This window comes from Sinohyriopsis cumingii, chromosome 12 (assembly GCF_028554795.1).
Source record: "Sinohyriopsis cumingii isolate HCF-2022 chromosome 12, ASM2855479v2, whole genome shotgun sequence".
NCBI classification, from domain to species: domain Eukaryota; kingdom Metazoa; phylum Mollusca; class Bivalvia; order Unionida; family Unionidae; genus Sinohyriopsis; species Sinohyriopsis cumingii.
Window position 1 is genome coordinate 113157302 of NC_142972.1, and position 21605 is coordinate 113178906.

General features: G+C 34.2%; 1 protein-coding gene across 10 annotated transcripts in view; it reads right to left on the reverse strand.

The window, feature by feature from the left end:
• The window catches only part of LOC149787273 (FH1/FH2 domain-containing protein 3-like), a 411067-nt gene that overhangs the window by 93751 nt on the left and 295711 nt on the right, over positions 1–21605 (reverse strand). For all 10 annotated transcript variants that reach the window (XM_089977788.1, XM_089977786.1, XM_089977784.1 and 7 more), the window contains 4 exons: positions 19010–19104; positions 7122–7233; positions 5870–5964; positions 1484–1627 (listed from right to left, as the gene is read on the reverse strand). In XM_089977788.1, the coding sequence (XP_089833914.1) occupies positions 1484–1627; positions 5870–5964; positions 7122–7233; positions 19010–19104 (446 nt within the window). The remainder of the gene's footprint in view (positions 1–1483; positions 1628–5869; positions 5965–7121; positions 7234–19009; positions 19105–21605) is intronic.

The following is a 21605-nucleotide window of genomic DNA, read 5'->3' on the forward strand; positions in this document are numbered from 1 at the left end:
TAATATCAGTGACAGTTTTGGTAAACAATTTTTTAAAAATGTTTTAATTCTTTCTCGCGTAAGAATCACTAAGGTGAGTCAAGGTCACACCTGGACAACATGATGTGAGGCACGTGTTAATTCATAAACAAACTTCTTTTTTTTCCCAAAGGATGAACTCTTTACCCCCTTCTGGGAATCTGTTTTGCATTATAGTCAGTCTTATAACTAATGTTATGATAAGAATTCTATGAGTCGTGTCTTAACACTTTAGACATCAAACTGTTTTATGTTGTGTCCGGTTTAGGGCTGAATTTTTATTTTCTTCAAATTAATGATTTTAAGAGATTGTTTTCCCTGGAAATACAAAAGTGCTCTAAATTAATTCTTAGACAAAGCCAATTACTGGAATTTATACAGAATTGAAAAACTGGTATAATATTTTCTGTGATTCAACAAGAGACTGTCAACACATCAGTACAATGCTGACTACAGCATATGTCATTGCCTTCATTCCTGGACTTTCATCAGGATTTGAAATGTGATTCACTTAGAACTTTTCATTGATAGGAATTTAATTCACAATACCATGTTCTTTTTTCTTATTTTTTTTTTTACTTTGTAGTCTAGGGAAACAAATTATTTCTTAAATTTGACAAAGCTTGTTGTCTTCACTCTTTTCTGTTACTTATTTTAAGAGCATAGACTCGTAACAACAGAATCTTTCCCTTTTTGGGAGCCAAAAGGTGGGGTAGTGGGTACAATTAAAAGTACCAATGTATTATAATTTACAACAAAAATGTATATTTATAATTAAAAGGCACACAATGGTTGAACCAACATCATTACAACTGTGTTTGCAATTGATGTTGAATCTGGACAAGAAAAAAGTATGTTAAAAATCAATTAGTCCTCACTTACTTTAAAAATGGAACAAGCCAATCAAATAATAAGCAAACAAGGGTTCAATCAATTATACGAACAAATAAAGAACTTCAACCAAACATAAAATAATAATGCTGTTATCACCGTAGAAGACTAGTGTAGGTCTGAGACTACTCACTTTGATGGCACATGAATACTGCAAAATTCGGGGCCAGTAAAATGATTTTCTTCCAATACTGGTGATTGCATATTTTATCAAAATTACAGCTTCAATGTTTCTATTAACATTTTTATTTTTCCCCCCCTACTAGATGGCACAAGAGCATGATTTGTCAGATTTTGAATGGCATTTATTCCAGGATGCTTTCCTCCAAAGTCGGCAAATTCTATTGAGTGGGTTGTTCCAAAATTTAATGACAGAACAACATCATTTCTACAAATTTTAGAGACCTTTTTGCAAAGGACTGGCATCTCATCCAGAATGCTCATTTGTTTCATGCTAAAATTGCAGGATAACCTTTGAACTTGTGAACCATGAGTAGGCTTGTTAAGAATCTTGACTTTAATACAGATAGACCAAAATATGAGGCGTTTCATCAGTGTCAACTTTAAGTATTACCTCAAATATCTGGAACTGCGATAAGAGGTCAAGATCGGCGCCTTTTTTGTTCATATGCCGCTGTGTGATCCGCTCCATACCCAGCTCTTCAAGAGCATCGGTCACATCATAGAATGTTTCTTGGTCTGGTATGGCATTCAGCACCTGAAACAGATGGCAATCAGTGTCTGCTGGGCACTCACTTTCTGGGGTGCTTTTTGTGATTTTGCAAACAAAGAAACAAATTCTTGTGTTACTTAAATATGTGGATTTGCCTTGGAATAAAATGGTGATTCATGACAATGGCAGTTTACATTTAGTTTGTGCTTTATCTGTGCTCCAAAAAATTTTCACACCGGCTAAGGACAAGCAGCTTTGTAAGACCCATTAATCCCATGCAACAATTATCCCAACAATTATCCCAAATAACAACTATTCAATGTAACAAATATCCCAACAATTATCCCATGTAACAATTATCCCTTGTAACAATTATCCCATGTAATAATTATTCCATGTAACAATTATCCCATGTAACAATTATCCCAACAATTATCCCTTGTAACAATTATTCCATGTAACAATTATCCAACAATTATCCCATGTAACAATTATCCCATGTAACAAATATCCCAACAATTATCCCATGTAATAATTATCCCAACAATTATCCCAAGTAACAATTATTCCATGTAACAATTATCCCAACAATTATCCCATATAACAATTATCCCATGTAACAAATATCCCAACAATTATCCCATGTAACAATTATCCCAACAATTATCCCATGTAACAATTATTCCATGTAACAATTATCCCATATAACAATTATCCCATGTAACAAATATCCCAACAATTATCCCATGTAACAATTATCCCAACAATTATCCCTTGTAACAATTATCCCATGTAACAATTATTCCATGCAACAATTATCCCAACAAATATCTCATATAACAATTATTCCATGTAACAATTATCCCAACAATTATCCCATGTAACAATTATTACATGAAACAACTTGTCTTGACGAGATTCTGTCTACAATCGTAGAAACTCAGCAACTAGTATCCAATGAAAAGTGGGGTACATGAATGAATTGGACAGACACTGGCTTGTCCTAATTTGGAGACACTGTAATAACCAGAGAATCCAAGAAAATCAGTACCTCATATACTCTGGAATTAAACCACCTCTAAAAGGTTTCCAGTTAGCCTGCAAATTTCCCAAACAGTCTGTCCCCACCTTGCATGACACTTTGCCTACCCTTCTGCTAACACAGACAACCAAGCGCCAAACATGTGATGTGACATTTGTATGCTTTGCAATATAACCCCTGTATGTTTCCTAAACTTTCATGTAATCTTAACACTGCCATGAAAGTTTTTCTGCTTTAGTAGGCACAACAGGCATGACGGTTGATCCATGTATCAGCATACAAACTTCAAACCTAGAGTCATATTATCCCAAAGTTTCAACTGAATGCAGATACATGACTTGCAGCACTTTTAACACAAAACTTCGCTTGATATACAACAATGAAACATGCTTTCTGATTATGCAAGTAAGACAGGAATTCCTAGTGTATCAGTGTATAACCTTAAACCTGTACTAACATTATGCTGAAGTTTCAACTGAATGTGAAGCAGGAGACAGGCAATACAGAAACTCCAAGCATATCCATCATAAACTCTTGACCCATAGCAATATTATGCTAAAGTTTCAGCAGAACAATGCTATTGATGTAGATGTCACTTATAAATTCCTGAATACAAACCGTGAACATTCGTCAATATGACACAAGCTTTCTTGAGGCTAACTTTTATATCATGGCATATGCTTTAGATCTATACCAATATTATCCCAAACATAAATCTGAATGCAGTAGGTGACGCAGAAAATATGTGATTTTCAAGAACTTTAATACTTTAATATTGTTGATAAAGACGCTGATCACTGCTGACATGACACTGATGAGACAAAACCTAAACACATTTTAATCTCTCAATAGTCCAAAAGTTCTTGAGAATCATTTCACTTTGCTCATTTGTGGTTTAATAGAATAAGATTAGTGAATTTCCTCAATTGATAAATATAGTCTAACATTTTGTGATCATTTTAAAGAAACTTATTAAACGTGTGTAACTTGAATTGTTTTTTTAAAAGATGTATTCCTGCACTTCCCATATTGATCTCACCTTCAATGTAAAAACTGTACCAATGTCATCTGTCAGCTGGATGTGAGGATGCCATTTCAAGTTCAGAAAGTAATGTATAAGGTGGGGGATCATCAGTTTTCAATTTCAAGTATAGACAAGGTGGGGGATTTTAATAATTTTCAAGCACAGAAAGTATATACAAGGTGTGTTATCTGAATAGTTTTCGATTTAGAGTATATACTAGGTGGGGGGATCATAATAGTTTTCAATTTCAAGTATATACAAGGTGGGGGAATCATAATAGTTTTCAATTTCAAGTATATACAAGGTGGGGGAATCATAATAGTTTTCAATTTCAAGTATATACAAGGTGTGGTATCTGAATAGCTTTCAATTACAACTATATACAAGGTGAGGGAATCATAATAGTTTTCAATTACAACTAAATACAAGGTGGGGAAATCATAGTTTTCAATTATAACTAAATACAAGGTGGGGAAATCATATTAGTTTTCAATTTCAAGTATATACAAGGTGAAAGAATCATAATAATTTTCAATTACAACTAAATACAAGGTGGGGAAATCATAGTTTTCAATTACAACTAAATACAAGGTGGGGAAATCATATTAGTTTTCAATTTCAAGTATATACAAAGTGAAAGAATCATAATAATTTTCAATTTCAAGTAAATATAAGGTGGGGGAATCACAATAGTTTTCAAGCTCAGGAAGTATATAGTGGGTGCAGGATCTTGATAGTTTTCATGTATATATGGGTGAGGGGTGTCTTTTGATAGTTTTCATTTATATATGGGGGAGGGGTGTCTTTTGATAGTTTTCCTGGCATCACTCTAGGGGCTCCAAGTCTAACACATGTCAGTGTTTCCCCAAGAGGTGCAAGATTGAGAGTAAAACATCTCATTAGTGTCAGAACTGGGGGTCAGACTGAGTAAAATACAAAACTTCGGTGTCAGAACTGAGGTTCAAATGAAAACTTTTGGGGTCTCTGATGCACAAATGAAGGTAAAGGGAAAGATTGAGAGTAAAACATTCCATTAATGTCTCAACTTGGGGTCAGACTGAGCAAGAGTCTTGGGCTTGGCCAACGTGGGTATGTGAAAAAGCTGCCAGTAGCTTCCTGTCAATCGGTGGTTCTTTCCAGGGTTTTCCCAGATTTTCCTCCACCAGTCATAATGGTTGCCATGTATAGCCTACAGACCTGCCACACTGAGCGGCATGAAAATCAGGATACCAAAGGGAAAAAAACAGGATTTGGAGATAAAAAACAAGGTCAGCGTTTGCAATTATATATTTACAAAAATTGTACAAAGGAATTGACATCATTGCTGTCTTATGCTATTTACTTAATGCAAAAATGTATGCTACAATCATACCATGAAAATATGTCATTTTTTTTTCTTCATCTTTTAAGCGAATATATTGTGTTAATTCAATTAAAACTAAATATCAGCATAAAAGTTGAAAATGGGAAAAAGGACAGATTTTTATGGCATTACTGTAGTTTATTGCACAAAAAATTTCTTCATCACTTATGCTCTCTTTGCACAGCCACTGTAAATCAAAAGGTTTTTTTTTTAACATTGTGGTATAGTTAAAAAAATCAGGATTTTGGACACAACAAAAATCAGGAAATCGGGATTTTCATATTTTTTAATAAAATTCTGGGATGATCCCAACTAAGCTGGGATAAATGGTAGGTCTGAGCCTATCATGTGCTGAAAAGTGACATTAAAACCCACAGCACAACAACATAACTGACCCAAGTTTATGAGTCTAGCTTAAATGGTGTAGTTCCATTACACTAAACACATCTGGACATTTGAATCTATTGCTAGACACACTATTTCTTGATATATCCCTGCAAAGTGGTAATAGTTTCTTTTGAAATGACCACTTATGTGAAATCCTTTATAGAAAAAGCTCAACTAAGTGACTTTAACCATTTCTGTCTAAATAAATTCTGCTTATTTTATATTGTTCTACAGTTTTCATCAGATAGCAGCAAATTCAGAAATGGTTTAAACATTCTACCAAGCTACGTCTCTCTTGCAAACTGATCTCATTATGATAGATTGTATATGAATAATGAACCTAACCAGAGTTAATGATAGCAACATGCCACAGCTATGGATGCAGTCACTGCAGGTCAGTGAGGCCTTTGACAACCATGTCTTGCATTCAAGACAAAAAAATGACAAGACACATTAGTATTATTGACTCACCTTGTTGATGAGTGTCATGGCATATACAAGCAGCTCTGTGTCACCACCTTCTTTCTCATCCAATACTGTCATGACGTTTACCCATGGTTTCATGCCTGAAAATTATATTATGCATCTTTTTACTTCTCTTTACTAAGTACTGAATGTTGCACAGCTCTGTAATCAGTATTCACTTGGACCACAAAATTAGTCACTAACCTAACATAGGTCCTTTTTATATCAATTAACCCAAGAAAGCGATTTAAAAAATAATTGCTAAGATGCCGTGAATCAAAAGAGAAAAAGTGTAAACATTATTAAACATCTACAAAGCAAGATGAAGATTTTAATTCTTGTAAACAAGGAAGCTCGATTTCTCCCAATTTTTTGATCGTCTCAAAATGCATATGATTTCTCTTGATTCTTAGAATATCTCAAAATACATATGATTTCTATTATTCTTAGAATATCTCAAAATACATATGATTTCTCCTATTCTTTGAATATTTCAAAATACATATGATTTCTGCTGATTCTCTGATCATCTCAAAATACATATAATTTCTCCTGATTCTTTGAATATCTCAAAATACATATGATTTCTGCTGAGGTAAATGCTCCCTCTAACAAATAATGGGAACAAATATGAAACCAGGCTTATGTTGAGGGATGTTCCAACATGGCTATGTCACGACAGTACACTAAAACACAAAAACTGAATGTATAACAAAATAAAAGAAAATTATAATAAGTTTTCAAGAGCCAACAACTAATATAAAATGAAATAATTTGGAAGAATTGATAGTACTACATATATATATATATATATATATATATATATATATATATATATATATATATATATATATATATTGATCTTCACGAGACACTTCTCAGAATATGAGGGAATAACCAGATGCAGATGACACATTTCCAGTCCACAAGAAAGACTGTGATCCCAAGGACCAGAGCAAGGACTAGCTTTCTACAAAACCTGAAAGCTCTACTACATTTAATTAATATAAAAAATAAATACTTAGACATTTTAATACAGCATACTATTTTATGGCATTAGTAACATTTTAATTTGCTATGCAAAAAGGTTATTGGCATGAACTATTTTCATATTTTAGCGAGTTTTAAAAAAACTGACAGTCATTTATTATAGAAACACCAGAATGGCTTAAACTAGAAAAGACGGAGTTCATATTAACTTGTTCACTAAATTGTTTCTCCCTACATTTGCCTATCATTTAAGACACATGTCACCTACCCTTCTTTTTGTCCACTGCATTTACTGCCTTGATAAGAAGCTGAGTGTTGTTCTCTGTGTATTCCACAAACACCAGCAACAGTTTCAATGCAGTCTTGACCACTAGCCGGAACTGGAAAATAAAACGGAAACCACTTTGAAAGTTTTAAAATTACAAGACAATGACATCTTAATTTTAAGTAAAATATTAAATTAAAGTGATTTGATTATCTGGTACATCCCACACTTCATGTGTTGATATATTATTGTGCCAAGTTGACTGGGCAACATATACAACATTAGCACAACACAGGTATTGTGCGAGTCACCAATAAAATGCCAAAAACATAAAAAAGAGTGATGTTTTTCTGTTAACTTGCACGACTGTTGTGAGCACCATATTCTTATAAATCCCCAGTGGTGTGTCCATACATTTGCATCATGATTAAATGCTGCAATACCGAGTGACCAATTTGTACTGTGTGTAAATTAGGACTAAGATGTGATTGTTTTTTTAATACAGTGTTTAACATGTCCATTAAAAATGTTGTAGAAATGATTCCAAGGTAAAGGTCATTCATTAGAGACTTAAAGGACAACAGATACCATTCACGATCTACTTCTCTGTAGGAAAGAATATACCAAGGTGTGCAAAATAATATCAGGTATGAGTTGATGCTAGCATAAAAAATGAGGGTTCTGTACTCAGAACCACTGAAATTTCTATCAGATTTCTAATATGATGTATCCTGGTAAGAATGACAGAACTGATTGGCCAACATTTTCTAGAATAGCACTCGTGTCATCCATTTTGCCTATACAAGTATATATTGCTTAAAAAACTTATTTTATATGGAAAGGCCTGCTTACAATGTAAAGAAATCAGCAAACAAATAAAGGTGTATGGAAAGGGCAGACTTTTTCATAAATAAATGCAGAAAACTGGACTGAGGAACACTGTTAATTCACTTTTAATCATTTATACTAATTTTTTAAATCGATCCAACTTAAATATGAAAGCCGTAACAGACCCAGCTGATAACTGAACACATACATCACCATGATGACATAAACCATTTTAAACAGATACCAGTCATTACAGAACTTAAGACCATCATGATGCAAGCTTTCTAGCAAAGTCTGACCATTGTCTAGTTGGGGTCTATGGTGGCCAAGCGGTCTAATGGACTCACCTTTACAGACACTCAGATCTTACCTCCGTCTGAGTGGGCTTGCTAATAGCTTCCCATGAATCAGCTTCCCATGAATCAGAGGTTTTTCCCTGGCTTCTTCAACTGAATATATTGGCCACTTTTATAACGTATCATTTTCTGAAAAATGGTATTAAACCCACAAAACCAATGCCTAGTCTCCAGATTTTCAGAATTATTTCATAAATATGTGTAAATCTTGCTCAAAAACTTGTCGAACATCATGATGATAGGTAACAACTCTGAAGAAACTCATACAAAATCATAATGATATACAGGTAACAACTCTGATCAAACCCATCCATCATGATGTTATACAGGTAACAACTCTGATCAAACCTGTCCATCATACTGATATACAGGTAACAACTCTGAAGAAACTCGTACAACATCATAATGATATACAGGTAACAACTCTGATCAAACCCATCCATCATGATGATATACAAATAACAACCTTGATGAAACTCATCCAACATCTTCATGATATACAAGTAACAACTTTGATCAAACCCATACAACATTTTGATGTCATACAAGTAATTGAATTTTTTTGATCAAACTCATCCAACATCATAATGATGTATAAGTAACAACTCTGATCAAACCCATCCATTTTGATGATATATATGTACCAAACAACTCTGATCAAACTTGGCCAACATCTTGATGATATATAAGTAACTAACAACTCTGATCAAACTTGTCCATCATTTTGATGATATATAAGTGACTAACAACTTTGATCAAACTTGTCCAACATCTTGATGATATATAAGTACCAAAAAACTTTGATTAAACTTCTTAAAAATCTTGATGATATATAAATACCAAACAACTTTGACTTGTCAAACATCTTGATGATATATAAGTAACTAACAACTTTGATTAAACTTGTCCAACATCTTGATGATATACAAATACCAAACTTTGATTAAACTTGTCAAACATCTTGATGATATGTAAGTAACTAACAACTTTGACTTGTCCAACATCTTGATGATATACAAGTAACTAACAACTTTGATCAAACTTGTCCAACATCTTGATGATATATAAGCAACTAACAACTTTGATTAAACTTGTCCAACATCTTGATGATATACAAGTAACTAACAACTCTGATCAAACTTGTCCAACATAATGATGATATACAAGTAACTAACAACTTTGATCAAACTTGTCCAAAATCTTGATGATATATAAGCAACTAACAACTTTGATTAAACCTGTCCAACATCTTGATGATATATAAGTTACCAACAACTTTGACTTGTCAAACATCTTGATGATATATAAGTAACTAAAAACTTTGATTAAACTTGTCCAACATCTTGATGATATATAAATCCCAAACTTTGATTAAACTTGTCCAACATCTTGATGATGTATAAATAACTAATAACTTTGACCAAGCCCAGCCAACATAATGATGATATATAAGTAACTAATAACTTTGACCAAACTTGTCCAACATAATGATGACATATAAGTAACTAACAACTTTGATCAAACTTGTCCAACAGCTTGATATATAACTAACAACTTTGATCAAGCCCATCAAACATAATGATGATATACAAGTAACTAACAACTTGGATCAAACTTGTCCAACATCTTGATGATATATAAGTAACTAACAACTCGGATCAAAATCTGATAATAAACAGAGTCGTTAGAGTACAGTCAAGCTGAGTCAGATGCAAGATCTTGCTTATAATCAAATATTGTCCAGAGATCATAATGATACAACTGCTGACACCAAGTTTGATTAAAATTGGACAAGTATTCCTTGAGAATCTGCCAGGGTGCATGCATGAGGTGGCACAATACAGTAGTAGACGGAAAGGAGTGGACAAGACTGGAAAGAAGGAAGGAAGAAGTTAGAAGTAAAAGGATGGAGGAAGAAAGCTGAAAGGCGGAAGTGGTGGAAACTGAAGAAAGAAGGAAAGAAGGAAGCAGGATGAACATCACAAAGAAAAGTGACTCTTTCACAGGTAGATCAGAAAATTCCAAATGATGAATAAGTTATTAAATGGGAACTGGGGTAACCAGGTGAATATGTATGTTATAGTGAGCAGAAATTGAATCCTTTATGTTAAAATGTATTTACAGATTCTTTATAAGTTTATAAAAAATTTACCTATTGAATATTGACTTGATTTATGTATTTAGAGAATCAGCTTTGCTGACTGGGGGCTCGAAATGATGATGCACATCTAGTTGCAGCATTATTAATAATACTGTAGTTGAATCATGACATACAGTAAGACCTGAACTGTTTGAAAGGGCAACAATGCATAAAAGGTGGCATAGCCCTGGCCTGCAGCTATGTCTGTTGAACTAATAATGTATAAATAACAGTGGCCTTCTGATGTTGAGTAGTTTCATTAGTATCCAATGACAAGATAATGCTTGACGACATGCCCATGCCTGATAAAACAAAGCTTGATGATAAGTCCATGCTGGATGCTTGATAATAATAATAATAATAATAATAATAATAATAATAATAATGAATAATAATAATGATAATAGTGTCTTTATTTTCTGAGGGCAACTCAATTAGTTACAAATGAGAAGTTAATCTACCTTGAGAACATCTATTAAAATACAAGCTAATAGTAATATGTAAACACATGCACATGCACACACAACCCATGTTTGATTGCAAGACCATACTTGCTTATAGACCCATGCTTGAAGGCCCAAGTTTGGTGATAATCTCATGTTTGATTACAAGTCCCACCTTGATGCTAAGCCCAAGCTTGATGATAATCTCTTGCTTGATGACAAGCCCATGCCCAAGCTTAATGATAAGCCCATGCTTGATGACAAGCCCTTGCCTGATGATAAACCCAAGGCTGGTGATAAACCAATGCTTTATGACAATACCAAGCATGATGACAAACTCAAGTTTGTGCAAAGCTCATTCTTGATGACAGACCAAAGTTTGATATGCCCATGCTTGAGGGTAATTAAGTCCAAGCTTGATGAAAAGACCATGCTTGATGACAACCCCTTGCCTGATGATAAGCCCATGTTTGATGATAAGCCCATTCCTGAAGATAAGCCCATGCCGGATGATAAACCCAAACTTGTGAAAAGCTTATTCTTGACGACGAGCACAAAGCTAAGTTTACAAAATTTTAGCAAATCTTTATAAGGAATATCTTTGTTTGATATTAAGCACACCCCTTACATTTTCACAAAGTTATAATGCTGGCCACCTGATCTTGTCATGGAAGATATACAGTACACAGGTTACACACAGTGTTAAACTCATTATGCAAACATTTATATAAAATTATACTGCCAAGAAAGTAAACAAAAGAAACTGTAGAGGTGACCTTAACAATATTTCAGTATAATACAAGAGAAAGTTGCAATTTAAGTTACATCCGACAGTATATAATTAATCTTAGTTGTAATACTTTGGTTTGTATTGCAGCATGTGAAAGAAACAAACAATATTAAATCTAAATTTAAAACAAACTTGTGGTGCGGCCAGGTGGGGTGGAGTGGAGTGTTTTAAACTTAGACTCTTTTCTTTGCATAAATACATTAGATTTTTCATAAAAATGATAATCTGGCATTCAGATGATTTAAAAAAATAATATTAGTATAGACTTTAATTTGGACTTGCTTTCAAACCATTATGGTTTTAGAGAATGTTTTCGCTGTTATGCCTTTAGAAAATAATTTAAAACTATTATGGTTATAGAGAATGATTTCAAACTGTTATGTATACAGAAAATGCTTCACATATTTAGATAATGCTTTCAAACCATTATACGAATGCTTTCAAGCCATTACGGTTTTGGAAAATGTGTTTAAAAAATTATAGTTTTGGAGAATGCTTTCTGAAAGAGAGTTTAAATAAAACCATGTGTATACCAATCATGCTGAGCCCAAAACTAAAGATGGTTGCCTGCTGGCCTCAGGAAACGTTCCTATATGTTGGACATTTCCAACAGTATCAATATTTTGATAGACTGCAAAATATTCCCATGAGATATTCACAATTATGAATATGTCTTATTCTTTATCTTGTATTTCACTTCATAAAATTAAATAATTTCAAATAATTTCAAACACCTTATCTAATAAAGCATATGATGACAAATCTTCATATGACAGGCACTGAACTGCCCCAATCAAGAGTCATAATTACTGTTGAACTGCCCCATGCATTGATCATAATTGCTGTTGAGCTGCCCCACACATCAGTCATAATTGCAGTTGAACTGCCCCATGCACTGATCATAACTGCTGTTGAACTGCCCCACATCAATCATAATTATTGTTAAACAGCCCCATACATCAGTCATAACTGCTGATGAACTGCCCCAATCATTGATCATATTAGTGTTGAACTGCCACACACATCAGTCATAACTGCTGTTGAATTACCCCATGCATCAAACATAATTGCTGTTGAACTGACCCATGCATCAGTCATAATTGCTGTTGAACTGCCCCCCCCCCCAAGTCAGTCATAATTGCTGTTGAACTGCCCCACATGTCAGTCATAATTGCTGATGAACTGCCTATGCATAAATCATAACTGCTGTTAAACTGCCCCATGCATTGATCATAATTGCTATTGAACTGCCCCATGCATGGATCATAATTGCTGTTGAACTGCCCCAAGCATCAATCATAATTACTGTTGAACTACCCCATTCATCATCAATCATAATTACTGTTGAACTATCTCATGTCATAACTGCTTTTTAATGGCCCATTCAGTAATGATTGTTGTTGAATGGCCCCATACATGTCATAATTGCTTTTCAACTGCCCCACACATTAATTATAATAGTTCAACTGCCCATAAATCAGTAATAATTGCATCTGAACTGCTCCATGCACTGATCATTATTACTGTTGAACTGCCCCAAGCATCGATCGTAACTACTGCTGAACTACCCCCCACATCAGTCATAACTGCTTTTGAACAGCCCATGCATCAGTCATAATTATTGTTGAACTGCCCCATGCATGTCATAATTGCTACTGAATCCACATTTACAAATCATGACTTATTGCAATTATTGCTGTTGAACTGCTTAGTCATACTTGCTCCTTAATGCTGGCTTTGCACTTCAACCAACAAGGAGATTAAGGTATACACAGCCAGCCATGCATATCATCAAGAATCAAGCAGAACATCCACTTTACATTGTCAGCATTGCAATAACAACAGATGCCACTGAAGCTTTGTTTGAAATGAAAGTATGGACACTGATAAAATTAGGAAGATAAAAATCAATGAAGCAAACAAAGCAACTATCAAAATTTGTGCATTGGTAGCTGAAAAGTAACAAAAATCAAAAAAGGTTGAGGGTCTTTTCTTAGCATAAACTGCCACCGATTTAAGTACTTGACAATAACATCTTAAGAAGGAAACTGCTACTGTTTTCCTCTGATTTGTCATTGATCTTAATATACACAAAAATGAATAAGACCATGGGAAGAACATGGTACTCGTTTTCTCCTGACTTGTCATTGATCTTAATATACACAACAATGAATAAGACCCTGGGAAGGACACAGTACTATTGTTTTCCCCTGACTTGTCATTGATCTTAATATATACAACAATGAATAAGACTCTGGGAATGACATGGTACCATTGTTTTCCCCTGACTTGTCATTGATCTTAATATACACAAGAAAGAATAAGACCCTGGGAAGGGCATGGTACTATTGTTTTCCCTGACTTGTCATTGATCTCATAATACACAACAATTATTAAGATCCTGGGAAGGACATGGTACTATTGTTTTCCCCTGACTTGTCATTGATAATAATATACACAACAATGAATAAGACCCTGGGAAGGACACAGTACTATTGTTTTCCCTGGACTTGTCATTGATCTTAATATATACAACAATGAATAAGACCCTGGAAAGGATATGGTACTATTGTTTTCCCCAAACTTGTTACTGATCTTAAAATACACAAGGAATAAGAGCCTGGGAAGGACACGGTACTGTTGTTTTCCCCTAACTTGTCATTGATCTTTATACAACAATTAATAAGATCCTGGAAAGGACAAGGTACTATTTTTTTCACCTGACTTGTCATTGATCTTAATATATACAACAATTAAAAAGATCCTGGAAAGGACAAGGTACTATTGTTTTCTCCTGACTTGTCACTGATCTTATTGTCAATGATCATAATATACACAACAATGAATAAGACCCTGTGAAGGACACAGCACTATGACTTGTCAATGATCTTAATATATACAACAATTAAAAAGATCCTGGAAAGGACAAGGTACTATTTTTTTCACCTGACTTGTCATTGATCTTAATATATACAACAATTAAAAAGATCCTGGAAAGGACAAGGTACTATTGTTTTCTCCTGACTTGTCACTGATCTTATTGTCAATGATCATAATATACACAACAATGAATAAGACCCTGGGAAGGACACAGCACTATGACTTACAGTCATGCATTAACAATCAGGAATAAAAGAATGAGATGATTATAGCTACAATTTAGATTTTAAAAAGTCAAGCAACAGCTAATGGTTGGGCCTGCTTTTGTGGCTAAACTATGACAAAACATTGAGGTGCTTTGCAAGTTATGTCAAAAGTACAAGCAAAATCAATTTTTTTTATCAGTCTAGGTATTCACATGCTCAGTAAGTATCATGCACCAGAAAAAAGTATGACATTTTAAAAAAGAAAATGGTTCACACACAAATGCCATGACCTCACTTATAACATTTCAACTAAAACTACAATATACCACAATGACAAAGTTATTTGCAAATTATTTCATTAATGTGTTTATCTTTAGGATAAAAAATTTGCAAAAGTTTTTTTTGTAATGCTTAAATAGAAGTACTTTCAATCTTCAAATCTAAACCTCACTGTTAAGTACTGATTGGATGCACACAATCATGTACAGAATTCATATATTAGTTGAGTCGCATTCCTTCACAAAAAAGCAGACAAGACAGTCAGAATATGATGCAGCTGTTATTCATGCACTGTCTTTTCACACCTGTATCTGGTGTACCAGACTGTCAGATGGCAAGAGAACTCATCTGCCTCTGATTGGATAAGGGTCATCAGTACTGTTCTTATCAATGAGGCAGCAAAGCCATCTATCAACCATTAACAACAAAATTGCTTTTCCACTTCCCAGCTGCCTTCATATATATCTTAGCTTAGTTGTGTGCATTATCATCTTTTCCTGCACTAATGAAAATACATGAATCTTTCTAATCAAGACATACCTATTCAACTCTCATGTTTCTGAACACATCTTTCTAAATTAGGCATATATCTATTACACATTCATGTTTTTGAACATGACATTCTAAATGAGACATGTATCTATTACAAATTGATGTTTTCGAACATAAGATTCTAAATGCGACATATATCTATCAGACACTCGTGTGTTTGAACATGTCATTTTAAACGAGACATGTATCTATTACACATTCATATTTTTGAACATGACATTCTAAATGAGACACATATTACACCTTCATGTTTTTGAACATGTCATTCTAAATGAGACATGTATCTATTACACATTTGTGATTTTGAACATGACATTCTAAATGAGACTTGTATCTATTACACATTCATATTTTTGAACATGACATTCTAAATGAGACTTGTATCTATTACACATTCATATTTTTGAACATGTCATTCTAAATAAGACGTGTATCTATTACACATTCGTATTTTTGAACATGACATTCTAAATGAGATGTGTATCTATTACACATTCATGTTTTTGAACATGTCATTCTAAATGAAACTTGTATCTATTACACATTCATATTTTTGAACATGTCATTCTAAATGAGACTTGTATCTATTACACATTCATGTTTTTGAACATGTCATTCTAAATGAGACTTGTATCTATTACACATTCATGTTTTTGAACATGTCATTCTAAATGAGACATGTATCTATTACACATTCATGTTTTTGAACATGTCATTCTAAATGAGACATGTATCTATTACACATTCATATTTTTGAACATGTCATTCTAAATGAGACATGTACCTATTACACATTCATGTTTTTGAACATGTCGTTCTAAATGAGACATGTATCCATCACAAATTTATGTTTTTGAACATGTTATTCTAAATGAGACATGTATCTATTACACATTCATGTTTTTGAACATGACATTCTAAATGAGACGTATCTATTACACATTCATGTTTTTGAACATGTCATTCTAAATGAGACATGTATCTATTACACATTCATGTTTTTGAACATGTCATTCTAAATGAGACATGTATCCATTACAAATTTATGTTTTTGAACATGTCATTCTAAATGAGACGTGTATCTATTACACATTCATGTTTTTGAACATGTCATTCTAAATGAGACTTGTATCTATTACACATTCATATTTTTGAACATGTCATTCTAAATGAAATATGTATCCATTACAAATTTATGTTTTTGAACATGACATTCTAAATGAAATATGTATCTATTGAACACTCATGTTTTTGAACATATAATTTGTTCTTTCTTTTGGGGAAAAATGCATCCTTAGCTCTAGCTAAGTAAACCAAATATACTGAGATTTTTTTAAATTAAAATCTGAATAAAATAATGTTTAAGGCATTGAGTCATCACATAATACTTGGTTATGAAATAAAAATCCTTCTTCTATATTCTACTGACCACATGCAAATAGCATTATTTTTCATCTTCATTTCCAGACCTAGCAACTCTAGCAAGACCTTCTCAGCAAGGCAGTCTATATTTCCTCAATCAAGCTGTATCAATTTTCAATATGGTCTAAAAAGATACAATGAATTGCTTTTGTCAACTTGGAAAAAAATCAGTTAAAAGTTCACAAGTCTGTTCATTATGTTCAACTATAAAGTTTGTGAACTATACTATTACCTTAATGACCATCAGTTCCAGTTCAAAAACTGCAGTTCCACGCTTCATGGAGGGTAAATGGCTTCTTGCTAATTTCTTAAAAGTAATCCATGCTTGGTCTGTCTGTTTTGTTTCACATGGAGGCAGCAATCATTAGTCCTGCTATCAACATTGTTGTTGCTTTTCCTAAAACAATTGTCTTCCCAAGAATCTGAACATTCCTTTGCGTACTTCTGTACTGAATGTTTGAACTTGTCAATAGGCTGACTGTCCCTTTTGCCTTCAACATATTTTAGTAAACAGATGCAAAAGTCTGATGAGAATACTTTTATTGTAGTGTCAGGAATTGGTTACAATTTTAGCTAATATATGGTGGCACTAGGGTTACTGTCAGTGAATTTGTTCAAACTGTAGCCACTATATGGTGGCACTGTGGTTAGTGTTAGGAATCGGCTCAAATTTTAGCCACTACATGGTGACACTGGTTAGTGTTAGGAATTGGTTCAAATGTTAGCTACTATATGGTGGCACTGTGGTTAGTGTCAGGAATTGGTTCAAATTTTAGCTACTATATGGTGGCACTGTGGTTAGTGTCAGGAATTGGTTCAAGTTTTAGCTACTATATGGTGGCACTGTGGTTAGTGTCAGGAATTGGTTCAAATTTTAGCTACTATATGGTGGCACTGTGGTAAGTGTCAGGAATTGGTTCAAACTGACTAGCCACTATATGGTGGCACTGTCATTAGTGTTGAGAATCGGTTCAAATTTTAGTTACAATATGGTGGCACTGTGGTTAGTGTCAGGAATTGGTTCAAACTGTAGCCACTATATGGTGGCACTGTGGTTAGTTTAAGGGAATTGGCTCAAATTGTAGCCACTATATGGCAGCACTGTGGTTAATGTAAGGGAATTGGTTCAAACTGTAGCCACTATATGGTGGCACTGTGGTTAGTGTTGAGAATTGGTTCAAATTTTAGTTACTATATGGTGGCACTGTTCAAATTTTAGCAACTACATGGTGGCACTGTGGTTAGTGTTAGGAACTGGTTCAAACTGTAGCCACTATATGGTGGCACTTCAGTTAGTGTCAGGGAATTGGTTCAAACTGTAACCACTATATGGTGGCACTGTGGTTAGTGTCAGGAATTGGTGAAAAATTTAGCCACTACATGGTGGCACAGTGGTTAGTGTTGGGAAATGGTTAAATGTTAGCCACTATATGGTGGCACTGTGGTTAGTGTCAGGAATTGGTTCAAACTGTAGCCACTATATGGTGACACTGTGGTTAGTGTCAGGAATTGGTTCAAACTGTAGCCACTACATTGTGGCACTGTGGTTAGTGTCAGGAATTGGTTCAAACTGTAGCTACTACATGGTGGCACTGTGGTTAGTGTCGGGTGAAAACTTTAAGTCTGATGATCACAACCAATTAATCATTGATCTGAATCTACAGGAGATGGTTCTTTATTTTTTTCATGGATCATGTTTTTTTTGGTGTGTATACTTTGCAGACTTGCCATCTGCCATTTATTTATTTGGGTTGTACTAAATAATGGAGGGATATAATAAATGGAAGCTGATATGCACATATTTTACTTTTCTTGGCAATTTTGTCCCAGAAAGGCAAATAGTTTCATTTTTTTTAAATTGTATAGTTTATGTTTGATAATGGAAAAACCACGATACAACACTTGGTTGGGTGTCTTCTAACCAATCTTTAATTTTTGTAACTTTTGTTACTTGTCACAGGGGTACAAAGATACTGGTGGCAATACTGTTCTTACCTTGGAGGACAGCAGGGAGTACAGCCATTGTATGGTGGCATTGTGGTTGATCACTCCATTCATACCATCCACATACAGCATCACCTGACCCAGGGCTGCAGTAAACAATGTTACACGAGTTGGAAAAGTGAGAAAATGGCATAATAAACAACAGTAAGCAAGGTATTGACTCATAAACATTGCCAATAGTAACATATTTAGAATAACTGACTGGTGTGAAATATTGGTGTTGACTCATAAAGGTGATTTTCCTTGCCAACAGTAACATATTTAGAATAACTGGCTGGTATGGAATATTGGTGCCAAGGCATTGACTCATAAACATGATTTCCCTTGCCAACAGTAACATATTTAGAATAACTGGCTGGTATGGAATATTGGTGCCAAGGCATTGACTCATAAACATGATTTCTCTTGCCAACAGTAACATATTTAGAATAACTGGCTGGTATGGAATATTGGTGCCAAGGCATTGACTCATAAACATGATTTCCCTTGCCAACAGTAACATATTTAGAATAACTGGCTGGTATGGAATATTGGTGCCAAGGCATTGACTCATAAACATGATTTCCCTTGCCAACAGTAACATATTTAGAATAACTGACTGGTATGGAATATTGGTGCCAAGGCATTGACTCATAAACATGATTTCTCTTGCCAACAGTAACATATTTAGAATAACTGGCTGGTATGGAATATTGGTGCCAAGGCATTGACTCATAAACATGATTTCCCTTGCCAACAGTGACATATTTAGAATAACTGGCTGGTATGGAATATTGGTGCCAAGGCATTGACTCATAAACATGATTTCCCTTGCCAACAGTAACATATTTAGAATAACTGGCTGGTATGGAATATTGGTGCCAAGGTATTGACTCATAAACATGATTCCCCTTGCCAACAGTAACATATTTAGAATAACTGGCTGGTATGGAATATTGGTGCCAAGGCATTGACTCATAAACATGATTTCTCTTGCCAACAGTAACATATTTAGAATAACTGGCTGGTATGGAATATTGGTGCCAAGGCATTGACTCATAAACATGATTTCCCTTGCCAACAGTAACATATTTAGAATAACTGGCTGGTATGGAATATTGGTGCCAAGGCATTGACTCATAAACATGATTTCCCTTGCCAACAGTAACATATTTAGAATAACTGACTGGTATGGAATATCAAGGTATTGACACATAAATATGATTTCCTTTGCCAACAGTGACATATTTAGAATAACTAAATGGTATGGAATATTAGTGTCAAGGCACTGACTCATACAGATGATTTCCCTTGCCAACAGTAACATATTTAGAATAACTGACTGGCATAGAATATTGGTGTCAAGGTATTAGCTCATAAACATGATTTTCCTTGTCAATAGTAACATATTTAGAATAACCGACTGGTATGGAATATTGGTGTCAAGGCATTTGGAGTTAGGAATCTTGCAAAAAAAATATACACCCTGACAGCTGACTGTCTGGTCCAGACAGGATTCAAACCCTTTACTGGCTGTGAGTCTAAGTTAATGACTAAGCCACCAGTGGAGGATGGAGATATTAATGCAATATATTACTCAATATGCTGAATCAACAAAGTTTTTGTCTAGTTACACGTCAATTTTCAGGGGTGTAGTAATGAAATCGGTCAAAGATGATGAGGGAGTATTCATGATGTAATTAACAATCAGCTTAAAAAAATCCACCCAAGTCTGAAACTCAGCTCACAGTGACCTACTTTGGCATGGTTGAGTTACCAATACTATCTTTAAAATGCATCTATATACTAGGTTTTATTAGTGCGAGTTGTATAGTGTCCAAAATATTAAATGACTAAAACCAATGGCTAAAATAAACAAGTCATACAAGGATGAAAATTATGTGTTGTTCACAATGACCTGGCATTGCAAGACTTGGTTACTCCTACTGACATACATTCGCATACCAGTCTTCATGTGTCCTGATGAAATACGGTCTAATATATTCAAGGCGTAAAAAAATGAATGGATAGAAATACAAAAGCCACTCAAGCTAGAAAATAAAGTCATACTGAATTTAGATGACATGGTTGGGTTACACCTCTAATATGCATCTTTATTTAAATTTTCTTGACTATGTGAAATAGGAGCAAAGATATCAAGGGCATAATGAATGATGGACAGACAATACACAAGTCACTCACTTGTGAACATAAAATCAAAGTGATCTAGTGTTGGTATGGTCAGTAACTATTGTTAAGAAGCATCTGCATGCAAATTTTCAGAGTGTTAATTAATTAAGGTTCAAAATAGTCAGGCCATAAGAAAAATATGGCTAAAAATACAGGCAATCAAGAAAACAGAATAATATGACTTAGTTTTAATATGGCATAGTTACTATTTCCCTGGATCCATCCAAACACCAATTTTCATAAGTAAAGGTGAGTATGTGTAATTTGGATTTTTAACTTAGCTTTAACAATTTTTCAGTTATATTGCTATGATATCTGCAGTGTGGCAGTTTATAGTGATGTCTAGCACTGGGGCATCATGCCGCAGACATGTAGCATGATGTCCCACCCATTCACATTATACTGACATCAGGCTGAC